The sequence below is a fragment of the Sus scrofa genome, chromosome 1 (genome assembly GCF_054392235.1).
Source record: "Sus scrofa isolate SSC_HxYL_T2T_F1_AM1 chromosome 1, Sscrofa_HxYL_maternal_Yorkshire_Landrace_v2.0, whole genome shotgun sequence".
Lineage (NCBI taxonomy): Eukaryota > Metazoa > Chordata > Mammalia > Artiodactyla > Suidae > Sus > Sus scrofa.
This window is the reverse complement of record NC_139383.1, coordinates 219,092,515-219,109,169: the sequence shown is the minus strand read 5'-3', so window position 1 is coordinate 219,109,169 and position 16,655 is coordinate 219,092,515. Positions and strand designations below refer to the sequence as shown.

The 16,655-nt window shown below is 36.7% G+C and overlaps 1 protein-coding gene across 13 annotated transcripts in view; it reads right to left on the bottom strand.

The window, feature by feature from the left end:
- The window catches only part of NFIB (nuclear factor I B), a 245,365-nt gene that overhangs the window by 101,125 nt on the left and 127,585 nt on the right, over positions 1-16,655 (bottom strand). For all 13 annotated transcript variants that reach the window (XR_014821501.1, XR_014821502.1, XM_021063676.2 and 10 more), the window contains exon 3: positions 4,345-4,398. Coding sequence is in view for 11 of the 13 variants with exons in the window: in XM_021063676.2 (XP_020919335.1) it covers positions 4,345-4,398 (54 nt within the window). In the remaining 2 variants the exon portion in view is untranslated. The remainder of the gene's footprint in view (positions 1-4,344; positions 4,399-16,655) is intronic.

Genomic DNA, 16,655 nt, shown 5'->3' with positions numbered 1-16,655 from the left:
CTGGACTCCCTCAGAGGGTTAAGGATCCGGCGATGCCGTGAACTGTGGTGTAGATTACAGACACGACTCAGATCCCGAGTTGCCGTGGCTGTGGTTTAGGCCAGCGGCTACAGCTCTGATTCGACCGCTGGCCTGGGAACCTCCACACGCTGCAGGGGTGGCCCTAAAAAGCAAAGCAAAAAAAAAAAAAAAAAAGTCTAAATAAATAAATTAAAAGACAAAATAATAATACTAATAAATATCAAATATTCTTTCTCTGCAAAAATGTGTCATTTTTGTTCAAATGCTTGTGTTTCTTAGTTCGTTCACTAAGCACTAATCCCAGTTGGGAAACACAAGTTAGTAACTACAGGCCTATCTCTACACTCCATACCAGAGTGTGAAGAGCTTTAAGTTCTTCTGAATCAACAAGTCATGTCTGATGCTGGACAAGACCCAAGCTACAGGGGTGCCCAGCACACGGGAGTCCCAGGAATCTGTACTTATAGGGTGATCCACCTTCATGTCAATACTGGGAAATAGATGTCAAAGAGCCATTCCCTCCAAAAGGGCTTGAATTTTTACCATCTCTTTCCAGGCTGTTATGAAATAAACACAGGAGTAGATGGTGGTAGATGTCCAGGGCTGCACATCTTCCAATGGAAAACTACCAGTAACAGGAAAGTATTGGCAGAGTTCCCATCGTGGCGCAGTGGTTAACGAATCCAACTGGGAACTATGAGATTGCGGGTTCCACCTCTGGCCTAGCTCAATGGGTTAGGGATCTGGCGTTGCCATGAGTTGTGGTGTAGGTTGCTGTGGCTCTGGTGTAGGCTGGTGGCTACAGCTCCGATTGGACCCCTAGCCTGAGAACCTCCACATGCCACGGGAGCGGCCCCAGAAATGTCAAAAAGACCAAAAAAAAAAAAAAAAAAGAAAAGAAAAGAAAGAAAAAAAAACAACAAAGTATTGGCACTCAAGGTCATCTTTTTCCAAAGTTTAGCTTCTCTTTGTTATAACAATACAAGCAGCAGAGTGATCTGACTGTTTCTTTGCTTATGGTAATAGATTGAATTTGCCCATAAATGCATTGTGCCTTTTTGAGATATTAAATCTGAACTTCATAGATTTCACATTTCAGCCAAAGCCAGAAAACAGATGAAAAGAGGCTCTGAAAGATAAATTATGCTCTAAAAATACCAAACATGCTTATACTTATGAAAAGAGCTTTTAATAATAAGTATAATTTATCCCAATTGACTACAAAACAAAGACCTTAATAAGTTAGGATTTTTTACATTTCCAATCAGAAACTATTCAATATTTCTAGTGGCTGGATTTATTTAAAGGTATTACAGAACAAACACTTACTTTTATCAAACAGAATTCTTTTATAACCTCTATGTTAAATCCATAGCATAATGATACGTAAAGCATATTAAAATGATGGAATGCTTCTGAATCAGCAAAAAAAATTCTAATTCTATTCCATATAATTTTGATACTTTATACATTTTATTACACTCTAACTTTGAAAGACTAGTAACCAATGTACACTTTACATGCATATATAAAATCAACTAATTACAATATGCATTTACCTACAACATTCCAGTTTTAATTAATTAATTTTTTTTTTTTTTGTCTTTTGTCTTTTTAGGGCCACACCCGCACCATATGGAGATTCCCAGGTTAGGGATCTAATCAGAGCTACAGCTGCTGGCCTATACCACAGCAATTCAGGATCCGAGCCGTGTCTGTGACCTACACCCCATTTCACAGCAACACCGGATCCACTGATTGTGGCCAGGGATCGAACCTACAACCTCATGGTTCCTAGTCAGATTCGTTTCCACTGCACCACATTGGGCTCTCCACATTCCAGTTTTAAGACACAGTTCTCAAAAAAGTTTTGATTTTCAAGGAAAATTTAAGAGGGGAAAAAAATAGAGGTGTTTAATCTTGATTGTTTCTGTCAGCCATACTATATGCAAACAGATAAATTAATAGTGCTACAGTCTACACAGTAAAAGAAAAATTTAACCAAGCTTCTTAACAAATATTGAAATATCAAATGCTATCATTTTGTAACTATTCAAAGATTATTCATTCAGTTCAAGAAGAGAACATTTTTAAGTGAACATGATTCTTTCTGAACATGCTCAGAAATGCATTTCAAACAATGACAGCTTTATTAATTTCAAACCAAGATGTCATTCAGATGCAAAGAACATATCCTTTGTTTAGTCAGACTTATAATACTTATCAACCCTTCTTCTTCTGTAGGTCCCTCTCTCTCTCAGTTCTTTGTAAAATGAGTGAAGAAGCTTTTAAAAAAATGTTTGGATACAATTTGCTTTTCGTTATCATGCTACACAGAGAAAACATTTGTCAACTAAAAAGAAAGTTTTTAGTAAAGCTGAAGATGTTATAAGCTAATAAATGTTCTCAACTTGAGAAAATTTGTGACAAAATTAATTAAATTCTAAATAGTCTGCCTTCTTGGTTCAAATATCCTATGTACACAAAAAAGAAAATAACAAACAACTGGAAATTACATTTAAAATTGCTCAGTCTTTTGTAATATTTTGTTACCAATTTTAGAAATATTAAATGATTTTGATGAAAGTAAAATCAACTTAGTATACATTTTAAACCTCTATTTAATCAGAACTTTTTATCTTTGAAGTATACACTACTTTTGTCAAACAAGATGATTCTGTAAAACACAGAATAAGTTAATATGCAGTGGAAATTTTTTTCTCAATGTTAAAAATAAAGAAGAAAATAAAGGCAAGACTCAGAAATACAAAATATATTCTGACTTTGCATTTTTACCTGCACTTTTATTTGCTGTATCTTTCTAACATCATTTCTTTTTTTTTTTAAGGCTGTACCCATTGCATATGGAGGTTCCCAGGCTAGGGGTCAAGTCAAGCTACAGCTGCCTGCCTATACCACTGCCACAGCAAGGCAGGATCCAAGCCGTATCTGTGACCTACACCACAGCTCACAGCAACACCAGATCCCTAACCCACTGAGTGAGACCAGGGATTGAACCCGTAACCTCATAGTTCCTAGTCAGATGGGTTTCCCCTGCGCCATGACGGGAACTCCTCTAACATCATTCTAAAGCCAGGCTGCTCTGACAGATTTTCTGCTTGTCTGGGGTACTTCACTTACTTCTTTTTTTCTTTTTATTTGGAGGGGGGGACATATTTGTAATGATTTTTATTTTTGCCATTATAGCTGATTTACAGTGTTTTGTAAATTTTCTACTTCACAGCACGCTGACCCAGTCACACATACATCTATATGTTCTTTCCTCTCACATTATCATGTTACATCACAAGTGACCAGGCATAGTTCCCAGTGCCATACAGCAGGATCCCATTGCTTATCCATTCCAAAGGCAATAGTTTGCATCTATTAACCCCAAATTCCCAGTCCCTCCCACTCCCTCCTCCTCCCCCTCTTGGCAACCACAAGTCTTATTTCAACCTCACATTAGTAAAGCATTGTGACAGGAAGATCAAGCAAGTAAGTCCGTAGAACTAAGTCTATTTGAAGGCCGTTTTATCATTACTTTTTACAAATTTGGGGATTAACTTTCAATGAAAAGACAGCTAAGATTATTTCGGGAGGTGGTTCTGTATGGTTAGTTTGAATTTTTTTTTGTTGTTAATTTATTCTTGGAGCACTCTTTGATTAAAATCACTGATATGATTAAAAATTGTATGAGATTAAAATATTAGAAATTCTTCATTGCACTAGTTTTTACTCTCATGAGAAAAAATATTATTCCTAAATCAACCTCAATAGTCTATGTATGTTCAGATTTAGAAGCATCAAAAGCATGAAGTCCTACTTTCATTGTTTTCTGATTCTGGGAATCCCATAAAAACCTCATGGCATAAAGACTCGTTTGCAAAAATCCTTCACTAAAAACATAACCCACCCCCACCTCCCTTTTCAAGTAATGAGACTTGATCAACCCTAATAAGAGAATGAAAATTTTCACTTTTGTTTGTGTGTTTTGAAAGAAACATTAGAAGGGTTTTTGGCTTTTCAAACAGCAGTGACTTTTAGCACCTCAAAGATACACAACTGAAATGCATGTACTGTTCATTTGCAAAGACACCAACAAAAAGTAAAACACTAGTGATTAGGTGCCTACTGATGATGCCAGTATGGAAGTATTATTTGCCACTGTGAAGGGCCTAAATAGAATCACATCTTGTCCTGATCATACCTGCCTGCCAGAACAAAATAGGCAGCTGACCAATTATGGGCTGTTTATCTATACAGTGGTACCTTTGTTCTCCAACAATGTCAGATTGCAAACGTCCTGGAACACATATTTACCTGGAGGATTCTTGGCAGGATCATTGTGGCTTGGACTTCCTGATTGTCCAGAATCTGTAAAGAAATCACAGAAAATGTTTTCTTTTTAATTTGTTTTGAAAGAATTTCACAATCCTAAGAAGGACTTAAAAAAAATTTTTTAAGGTAGAACAATGAGGTTGAGTGTTTAAATAAAGTACACTTTCCTTTCAGCAGCCGTGTTTTATTTATTAAACTAGATGAATGTGTATATATAGTTCTCTGTTGAGAGAGAAAAAAGGACAGATCTCTAATACATGCGGGGTAGGGCAAGGCTTTTTTGAAATAAAAGGTCTGGTGACAAAGCCAATGAAGGTGGTTTGAAGGTTGCTCCTATCAAGAACAATATGAAATAAAGCAGATACATTCCCTAAAAATGCAATATGAGTGTAATTAAACATGCTTAAAAAAAAAAACCTGAAAATGTTTTTATTCAATGAGTAAAATACACAGAAACAAGAGTCCATTTTTCCAGGATTTCATGTGCGTGCACACAGACCCACTCCAATAATCCCCCAACCTACTGGATCCAGGCCCAGATTCGTCTGCATCCCATAATAGCAATCGATTTGCAAACACCAAGAAAAGCATAAATTACTAGGTAGAAACCAACATGGCTTTGTGGAGAGCAAACTGTTGGATCAATTTAATTTCCATCTGTGATAGACAGACTCTGCAGATAAGGAGGAATAGATCAATGCAGTAATCTGAATTTCCTACCCCACATTATTCCTCATCGATGCCACAGAATGGAACATGGAACCCACACTCCTGTTAGGAAACATGCCTTTCCTCACCAATCTGACACTGTTGTGTTTTGCTCACTCCTGTTTCCTCCAGGCCCCCTCTGCATTTATCTGTGTCATTTGTGCCATATTATTATACACTTACTTGCAGGTTGCTTTGTAATCTTCTTTTATGGGTTCTAGTATTTAAGTTTTGTCTCCCCAACTAAATTTCATGCTCCTGAGCAGAGGCAGAGATTCTGTCTACCTCTTTTGTGTCTCCCTCAGTTTTCTGTTCCTGGCTATGAATGCACTAGGCTTTCAGTAAATGCCGGAGGAATAGATGGCTCGAATTCAGGAGCCTTCTTGACTTGCCTGGAAAAGGCAATTGTGAACTTGATGGTGAATTTCAACCTGTCAAAGGTGACAGGTGGCCACAGACAAGTTTCTTCCCCAAAACCTCGCCATTATACCTAAGACAGGAATCCAGTCTTACTTAAGCAGAAATATCTCATGTTGGCTTTTTTTCAGCAGGTTATTTTTTTCTCTTCCCCTGAAGTTATTAACATACAGCAATTGCTGTTTCTACTATTACAGGCAAGGACATCCTATTGGTTTCTTTCTATATATTACCTGGATATTTACTTCACCCTTTTTCTCATGTCTGCTAATGAGTTTTGATGCTGAGAAGGGAATTTTGCCCCTTCATCCAATTTCCTTGTCTTTTTTCTTTTTCTTTTCTTTTCTTTTTTTTCCCCCAGTACAGTTTTTATAAAGTCTGAGCAAATAGGATTCCCACATTAGCCTCCAATTTATTTCTAATTTCCCCAAGGGGAAAAGAAACTAGTAAGGACTACTCCTGCAGTCTGAATTCTGGCTAAAGTCTCCTGCAGATAGTCAAAGAGACTTAGGTACACTCTAAAAGCTTTGTCTCATCTCCCATGAATTCTATTAGTTTTTCTGGAATGGAGGCAAGACTCAGTAACTTGTAGCATGGGAGATCAATCTTTCTCCTTCTTCATTCCTACAAAAGATGGCACAATACTGGCCACTTTCCAGACATGGAGTATAATCATTACATGAAAATGATAAATTATATTATTTTGCTACAGCCTCAGCTATTTCTGCCTCAAGTTTCTCTAACAAATGTCCCTCAGTATTGCTACTATTTTCTAGTTTCATTTCTCAATTGACCCTAATATTGAGAAATTCTTACTTATACATAATACACCCACTGATGAGAGCCTCCCTGTGTTTTCTCTCTAAAGTTACTCACACTTATGGAGGTAGAAACATGCAACTCTGAAGGGAGTTAATGTCACCTTCATGATGACACAACATAAGGCAGGTTAAAGGTGACATCAGGGGATAGGAGCTGTACCCTCTACGTGAGCCTTAGCATGTTAAGTCAAATGGACTTCAAACTGGAACCACAAAATTCTTTCCCAACAGCTTGTTGCTGAAATTTGGATCCAGTAAAGAATAAAGGTCTCTTCCAGTCCTAAGAAAATACTCAGAAAAATGGCACCCCCTGTTTCCACAACAGCCCATTTGGAAAACCCTATTTTTTTCCCCTGTGGCAAATTACCCTTCACCCTCCCCCCCCCCAATTCCAAAAACTGCAGACAAATTTCTTCAATTGAAAAAATGTAATTACTAAAGAAAACCACAAGCATTTGAGGGAAAGCTGAAGTAGATCTTAAATTTGAGTCACACACTTGCTTTTAATAATAATAATTCTACTTTCTAAAATAATCTGGCACTTACCGGCACACAGTGACAGATCTGCCCTCATATTCCAATGCCTGTGCCCTCCCATAGCACAAACTGGATCCCAAAACACAGAAGAGGCCCCCTCAGGGAGCATGCAAGAGAACATTTACTTTTTAGACTGTAAATTCTAACACTGTAATCTCCTTTTAATTCTTATGTCACATTATATTGGTCAGTTAATTCCAACTGCTGGAAAAGGAAGTAACTAGGGAGTCACAGTTGGCAAAGAAACCAAACATGAACTGTTACTGTGGTTAACTTCAGAGAAAGAATTACTAAGCCCACATCTAAAACCCTTCCAATTCACCATCTAAAAGTCAAATTACTCTATACCCAAAGGTTTTATCTAACTGCTTCCATCATTTCCTCAAGTCCTGAGTGTGTATGTGTGTGAGTGTCTGTCTGTCTTCTGCTGTGTGTCTGTGTACTTCATATGTTACAGTGAATCCTGTGTCTGTCCCTCACTAGCTGTTTGATCTTGTACAAAATTACTTAACTCTCGAGGCTTGGAGTCTTCATCTTAACTGTAACACTTCTACCTTATAGAATTATTCAAAGATTTTATTATACAAAGCATCAAGCACTGATCAGACCTATATTACACAACAATAATGAAAGATTATTATTAAACATAAAGGCCACATTCAAAACATGACTAATATTTTTAATGGACTAACTCTCAGGAAGAAAGGGGAAAAGGGGATATGACTAAATTTGTCCATCCCAGTGTAAGCACCTAAAACGGTCTGTGGTGAATCAACTGAAGATGGTTGAGTATGTACCCTCCTGAAAATTCCTATGTAAATGCTTTAGTCTTACTCTCCCCTAAAGAGGGAAAGGCACTGCTGTCATTTAAAGTCTCTCAAGGAGCTGTTATGCTCAAAAGGCAGTAGATACCAGCCATGTGATGAAAATCACCTTCTAGAAGACCAAAGTCTTCAAAGAAGGAGGGTGGTAAGAATAGGAATTGTGAGCTGCCCAGAACAGAATCTTGAGTCTAGAAAGATTCTGATGTGGTAGAGAAAAAGCAAAGGAAAGGGGTCTTGAAGGCAGCAGAACTAAGCCAGTCCTCTGTCATTCCCTCCACAGTTTATTTTCTCTTCCTTGATCTCAGACTATGTCGTCTACATTTCTTTGTCTTTCTGATTTGACTGGACAGAAAGTAGAAATGAAATACATTTCATATTACATACTTATGAACTTTATAATACCTATTCTTTGTGTTTTAAAAGCGTGACTTAAACATTATATTTCTTCTAGGGAAAAGAATAGTTAAGGAAGGTATGTCTAAATTCATGCACTTTAAATTCAAACAATTCCTCTTCCCCCAAGTTTCAGGTTCTTCAGGAATAAGAAAAGATTCTCATTCGTACATGACCCTTATTAACCTTTCTTCAATCCTTTCATATACTCTTTCTTAAAAAGTAGCCAATCTTTCATGGCTCTTCTAATATCTAAACTTTACCTAAGAAGTGACCAAGTTTCTCTAAGGATCCAATTTTATGGAAGATCTTGGAATACATAAGTAATCTAAATGACTTGTCCACAGTTACACAGCAACAGTTAAAACTGTGTTTGCTCCATGGGCCACCCATTCAGACACAGTGCCTCTTGAGTGGTTATGATGCAATCTTAAAATCAGGCAAAGCCCAAAGTCCTTTCACTAGATTAAAAGTTCTGGGAATGTCACCTCCCCCTCATCTCCCTTCTCCTTCCCACCATTTACCAATATGTTCAAAACCTTCTTCAGAAATATAAAAACCCTTTAGCTATTCTTTCTAACTGAAGTTGGAAATTATTATCATTGAAGTCTCAGCACTAATGGATTCTTTAAAAAGAGGCCAACTCTAAACAAATTTAGTTTGGGTTCTCTTTGCTAAACAAAGGAAATTCTAATGTTTTACTAATAATCTGGTGGAAGTCCAATAAAATGTTTGTTAAATACATAAGATAAAAAATAAATAATGACCTGTTAAATGCTTGTTACCAACTTTCTTAGGTGTGGGGAGGGCAGAGGAGGATGAATGCAATTATTTGATATGGTTGAATCATCACAACTGTGAGAGATTTTTTGAAGGTCATTTATGTAAACATCAATTAAATGAGAATCAACAAGATTTATGGAGCACCTTCTGTACTCCAGTTACTGATGTTTGGAACATAATAGCTTCTCCATAAATGTGTGTTAAATTTACATTTAATTTACAATAATGACCTTTAAAATGTTGTTTAAAGAAGAATATACATTTCATTCATGCCTTTTAGAAGCTCAGAGGTTGCTCAGACAGAAATGTAAAAATTTAAAAAAAATAAACTGGGATAGGTGTTATAAATAAGTATATATCAAGAGGAAATCATTAGTTCTTCCTATGAAGGATGGCCAAGGGCATATCATAAAAGATTTCAGAGGGAGGTGACCTTAGAAACAGGGTCTTGAAAAATGAACACATCTCATATCTTCCTAGTACATATTCCTCTCTACTACCAATATGATATCTTGAAAAGCTAAAACTGATAAAGCTGTTTCCCTGCTAAAATTCTTACATTTAATCCCAATACACAGAAAAAAACGCCAAAACTTTTAGGATACCATTCAAGGCACTTGGATCTAGCCCCTACCAACACCTGGGTCATACTGCAGCCCCTGAACCTTTCAGTTTCATGTGAGTCACTTCTACTTGTTGGCCCTGAGCCTTTGTACATGGTATCCACCTTTTTTTCCTCCCTAAAGCCCTCCATGTTGAGGTCCTTCCTATTAGATTCTAAACTATATAAAGTCAGGGTTACTGCTCTGCTTAACCTTACAGCCCTGATCTTTGGTACGGTGGTTTTAAATTTGGTTAAGCCAAATAAATAGAAAACAGTTGGTCTATAAACCATGGAAGTGCATAAAGAATACTAGGCACGCCCCTTCTGTGCAGAAACGTCTTTCAAAAATGATACAAATAAACTTACTTACAAAACAGACATAGACTCACAGATACAGAAAACAAATGTGTGGTTAACCAAACGGGAAGAAAGCAGAGTGTGGGGGGGAATTAACAGACATACACTACTGTACATAAAGTAGATAAACAACAAGGACCTACTGAATAGCACAGGGAACTATATTCAAAATTTTGTAATAACCTATAATGGAAAAGAATCTGAAAAAGAATACATACACATATAATTGAATCACTTTGCTGAACACCTAAAGTACTATAAATCAACTATAACTCAATTTTAAATAAATAAATGAGTAAATAAATAAATAAATCCTTAAGAAATTATCCAGTTAAAAAAAAAATCAAATATAAAAACTTGTGCCAAGGAAAGGGGATAAGACATGATTCCCAGGGCTGAGCCTCACAGTCTAGTAAGGTTCAGTTTTGGGTCCCTTAATTTATGAAGTAATATTTGGAAATGGGAGGGGGAGGTAAGAGGAATGATTTTGAGTCAGAAATTCATGTTTGGCTCTCTCCTACAGAGGGAGGAGATGTTTGTTCGGGGTCCAGGAAGCAGGTCCCCAGTTTGAAAGCAGGAGGCCAAAAAGCTTTTGACAACCTTTATATATAAGCTGTCTTTCTGCCCCAAGATCACACTTATTCCAGGAATTCATTTTACTTTCTGATACCATGACTTTGATCAACAAGGAAAACCCAAATTTGAAAGGCATGATTTTTAATTATAATCATTCTGGTGCAAAGAAGGGATTGTACAATATCACCTACCAGGTCCCTTCTGGCTTTAAAATTCTATGATTCTATAACAATATAGCTTTTATATCAAGGGATATCAGAAGAGTAAATGAAACCCACATTGTAACCTGTTAACCTACAGATAGCCTCTTGCTAGAACTAAAATTAGTCATCATGTGATAAAGGGCTCCTTTGTCATATTCCTTTGCTTTAAGCAGGTAAAGAAATAGCCCATTGTCAACTAAAGAATACCAAGAGAGTTCTCTAAAGGCTTAGAACAGTCCCCTGCTTTCTCTCCAAACATTATTAACTACCAACATACTAAAATTATATATTTTTATAAATCAAATATATAGTATGCCAGAAGGAATCACTTAAGAAAGAGAAAAGCCAATAGGAAACAAAAGAAAAACTTGAAGGAAAGGATACAGACACATGCGTTTTATAAGAGGGAAATACCAAGTCAGACAAAAACATCCACATTTTCCAAGGAGAGAGAAAACTATTCCTCTTGGACAAACCTCCCTCTCCCTCTGCGCAAAATGTCCTGTCTCCTCTTCAGCAGTTTTCTTTCTGCCAGGTCTGATTTCTCTGGGACTTAGAGTAAGCTTCCTGAAATCACAATTCTGATTTCATACTTTGCCATATTTTATCTCTAGCACAGTTAAAAATCTATACGACTTCAGTTTCAATGGAAGATAGTTTCATCAATTGGGATGACATGAAACTATAGTTTTATAATATTTTCTTTTTCTACTCTTTAATGTTTCTTAGAATAACACAGACAAAGAACCTGAAGAAACTCAGGGCTTTCTTATTTCTCATAAGCATGCAAAAGTGTGGGGAAAATCCTCATTCATTCCCTTTCTCTCTCTCTCTCTCTCTCTCTCTCTCTCTCTCTCTCTCTCTCTCTCTCTCTCATTTTTCCCTCTCCCTTTCCCTCTCTCTCCCCTTCTCCCCTCACTCTCACCCTTCTCTGTCCCTTCTCAAGAGGTCATTACATTATACGCCACCAACTTATCTGCAAAACTTGGGTAAACCTATCCATGGGAAGCATTAACTGTGTCACTCTGTAAATGGAGTCTTTAACCCATTTTTGCAGAGTCTGTGTCCAATCCCCTAAACCCAATTCTGAGTAGGAAGAGAAATTAAATCTCTCTGAATGCTTTAGACAGAACCAAAATAATATTTCGGAGACATGGCTTCTAACGTATTTTTTAATCATGCCTTTTTATCTGTATTATTTTCTACCAGAAGCCCCATACCTCCAGATTTCACTTTGTATTGGTTAAAAAGATCTTATAATCTATCTTTAACACAACAAAACTCAGAGTTTAAAAAAAAAAAAAAAAGGTTGCTATGTTGAGGCTCCTTACAGATAAGAGTTAACCAAAGAACAAAACAGAACAAGAGAGTAGATAGGTGATGTATCCTCTAGTTCTGATCCCTATTCATTCCACTATTCATTAAACTTTCTTTTTTCTTTTTAGGGCTGCACCTACAACATATGAAAGTTCCCAGGCTAGGGGTCAAATCAGAGGTGCAGCTGCAGGACTACACCACAGCCACAGCAACACTGGATGTGAGCCACATCTGTGACTTAAACCACAGCTCATGGCAATGCCAGATCCTTAACCCACTGAGGAAGGCCAGGGATCAAACCTGCATCCTCATGGATACCAGTCAGGTTCTTTTTCTTTTCTTTTCTTTTCTTTTTTTCTTTTTTTTTTTTTTTTTTTTTTTTGTCTTTTCCAGGGCTGCACCGACAGCACGTGGAGATTCCCAGCCTAGGGGTCTAATCAGAGCTGTAGCTGCCGGCCTACGCCAGAGCTACAGCAACACGGGATCCGAGCTGCATCTGCAAGTTACACCACAGCTTACAGCAATGCCAGATCTTTAACCCACTAGCAAGGCCAGGTATCGAACCCGCAACCTCATGGTTCCCAGTCGGATTCCTTAACCACTGAGCCATGACAGGAGCGCCCCAGTTAGGTTCTTAACCTGCTGAAAACACAATGGCAACTCCTAAACTTTCTCTTTAAAGAGCCACTCTTTTTTCTGTTTAGCAGGAGGATTAGGTTCAAAATATTATATCACGAGGCTTAAAATAAGGATTTGTTTGGGTTCAAAACCAAAATTTGTTCACACGGAGTTAGCCAAAAAAAATACGGCACTGAAATTTAAGGTTGGGGGTGGGGGAAGCACATACCCATATGAGAGCAAATCAGACCTCTCAGTCCCAGCAGACACTTCACTAGGGCAGATAGGAAGACACTGCACAAAGAGTGTGAAACCTGCCAACGTGTCTGAACAGAGGTTTCCGCTACTTCATCACCTAGCGCCAAACCCCAGCAAATTAAAGCAGGGGTGATCGTATCTGAATTTTCTGGCCTAAGATTAAGTTCAATGACTCTCTCCTGATCTAGGGATTGAGCGAACCAAAGGTCACAACCAGAATCATCTAAACTTCTTGCTTAAGAAGGCTTGAGCCTATAGAATGCAAAGACACCATACTGGTCATTGTCAAGATTGCTCACTTTCGATCGTGTGTTTTCAATTAAGTAAATAAAATGTGGTAATTAAATCAAGATTGTGTAATATGTTTTTGATTTGTAATCTCATTTAAATTAATTAACTGACTCAATCCTTGTTTAGTTTTTAAAACTGGCCTAGTTAAGGAAAGAGTCCCTGGGAGAAAATCCAGTTTTCTATCTTTGAAAACAAGGCAAAGCAATCTGGCATACTTTAAAAAAGAAAAAAAAAATTAGATATACCAGCAAAATATAAATACCAAAGCAAGGGTGTGCATGGAGAAGGAGGAGGAGTTTTACGGCATGATTTTGACTAAAAAAAAAATAGATCTCACACTAGAGAGAAATAAACCAAAACATTATTTATTCAAAACATTTCTTCTCCAATTTTATGAAGATTGCATGTTTGTTGGAAGCAAAACACTTCCAGCTGTATTTTAAGTTTCTGAGGAGAGTTGTAAGATTTATAATTTTTCATGAATGCTGCCCATATCTTATAATATTAGATGAACATACCACTGTGTAATTTAAAAAACAATTTGCCAGTGCACTTTGCCACGTAAAAATAATGAAGTCCTTTCCAAAACCCAGCCAGATCCAGGAGGAAAAGATGAGATGAATGTTCTGTCTTTCCCATCTGGGAGACATTGTGGATTTCAGCTATACTACGTAATACACTTTTTTCCCCCTTGGAAACCAAGAAACCTGCATTTTATAGCAAGGTATGTAGTGCAAAGAAAATGCTGGTGAAATATGAATCTGAAAATGAAAACCAGAATGTCATCAGCCTCGAGAGCATAATTGTGCAGGCAAATTGAAAAATCAATGCAGAATTTCAACATAAACCAAATGCAACATTTATGATCCTATTGGCCTGAAATTTTCTCTTAAAGGGAAAGTATGGGAAAATAAATGCTCTTTTACCTCCTAAGTCCTAAATAGCACTGGCTACACTGACTGGCACAGTAACTCGCATATCTGCTTTATTTTGTCCTGGGGGCTTCATGCGTTATGCTAAACCCTACACATACCACATTCTGGGTACACATGGCCCTTCTGTGCTACATCATTTCTTGCATTTCCCCAAAACTTAATAGAATAGTGTTTATCTAGATTAAAACCAGACACAAGACTTTCTAACATTTTGTTGGCAATCTTCCTTCTCAGGGAGCAGGACTTGTTTTCTCACGACTGTCTGGAGAGTCAGAACTCCTGGGTTCCACTCAAGAACTGCCAACACTTGTACTCTGACCCTAAGCAAACCACTTCAGGCCTGAATCAGTTTTCATCTTGCTCAATCACTTAGCACCGAATTTAAAAAAGGTAAGCATTTTTAGACTTAGTCATTTCCAATAGGAATAAGAGGGGGGAAAAAAACTTCATACAACAGTGAAAATATGCACAAATATTTGTGGGGAAAGGCTAAGAGCTTTTTAAAATATACTTTAAGGTTTAATTTCCCACCACCTCCCCCCCAAAAAAATAAACACCCACCTAGTTAGTCCTTCTCTGTTTTCACTCTACACTTCCCCTTGAAAACACCAATACAGGTAATTTAAGTCCTGCCTTAGTGTCCAGGTCTCCGGCCAGAGTGTAAGATTCAGAGGTTCAAAATACACGTTAGTCTCATTCACTGCCTAGCATAATTCCTGGCATGTAGTATATGCTCGATCAATATTTGCTGAATAAATGACCACTCTTTACAGTGAATAAGACCTTGATGGCTGATACTACTTGAAATACTCATCATCTTTCTCAAATTATAATTAAATTGGCAGTAATACCAATCATAACTTTTACTTGTTTGGTTATTATCTATACATTGTCTATTTTGTAAGTGTCTGCAAACTCTCTACAAATATAAATTGAGCAACTGGTAGAGTCAATGACCAAAAACTCATACTATTATTGTTTTAGTGGTTGTTTTATCACTGGCATATGTTCTTAAAAACCAATGTCTCAGGAAAATAGATTTCTCCATTATTTTAGGTAAAAAGATACTTTACCAAATCATTGAAATTTTTATATTTAAATCATTATATGAGCTTAGAGAAAAGAAATTGGTGGATTTTTTACATACCCTATTAGTTGTATGTGATTAATAACCAGCCCTTGATTTATTATCAAATCACAGCTCTTAAGTCTAGGATGATATATTCATATGAAAATAGATGTATATATTTAGTCAAAGGTACATAATAATTATCAGAGTAATAGAGTAAGACAAACTTTCTTACCAAGATAAAGTAGATTTGTATGTCAGATATTCATTATTGCTTTTGTTTATAAAAATAACTTTATCATGGTATCAGAGGGAAAAAAATCTGAGAAGTTACTTGATGAAACAGGAAGCTTGTTGATGTGGTAGATAATGGTATTAAATGTCCTAAGAGTTCCTTGATAAGTGGTTCAAAGAACTTCTGTGCCCATGTTTTCAGGGCAAAAGTTAATTTACCAGGAATAAAGCTACTTGAATAATACATCATGTGAACTAACATTTTCTCTAAAAGAATAAAATGAGGAAACAAATGAGGAGAGAGTTACTTCCTCCTGCAAATGAAAACAGCGCATGAGAGGAAAGTAACTCAATTTTACTGAGAAAAGAAAAAACAAAAACATGGCTAACAAATACAATTTTTCCTTTGGTTTTTTCAAGAGATGGTCAGGATTATTCTAATAAGTGGAATAAGATATTTGAACAAATCTGAGAAATTTATAACCCAACAGAAATATGAAGATTTGTTATAATTTTATGGGACAATATATTTTCAAATGGTTGTTTGAAGAGGAAAGTTAAAAGTACAGGTAATTTTAACCAAGAATAGTAGAAAGTCTATTATAGCAGCCTACCATGGAATCCACTGTTCATTACTATGATTATGGGGAAAATGGGGAAAAAATGATGAGAGGCATTTCCACTTGCTTAATCCGCTCTAAAGGAAATCAGGAGTACAGGCCGTGTACCATGTGCTCAAAATTCCTTCCATTTTGCCATTTTACTCAGTTTATCTTTAATGGAGATTCAAATGGACTCCTTATGATTCAAAAATCTTTTTGCTAAATCTAAAGAGAATGAAAAAGAACAAGTTTCTGCATAATGTCCCATCCATATGTCTTAACCCTAAATGGTATCAAACCTGTGTAATTTTATACATCAAATGCCTTCCAGATGTGACAAAATTTTAACACAGACAATCTTCAAGATTTTTGCTGCAGACTCATCTCCTATGCTCATCAAGATTATTTTCACAGCACATAACATTACACCGGCTAATGTGCACTTTTCCAAATTGATTATTATGCTGCCATTTCAAAACTGACATTGCCTTCCAATCAAAAAACAAACTGCTGTACACTCAACCTCCAAAAAAAAAAAAACCTCCAAAATAACCAAAAAAAACACATTATTATTTCCAAGTTGTAGGCAATGCTTGATTACAAGGGCAGTTAATTTATCCTGGTCCATTCTTGATACCTCCAAAGATGCAGAAGGAGAGGAAGAGGGTGTCTATAATTCTTTGTCAGAGCTACTAATTGTCATTGGAACAGGTGAAACTGTCTCCTGTTGTTTTGGGTTTTAAAGA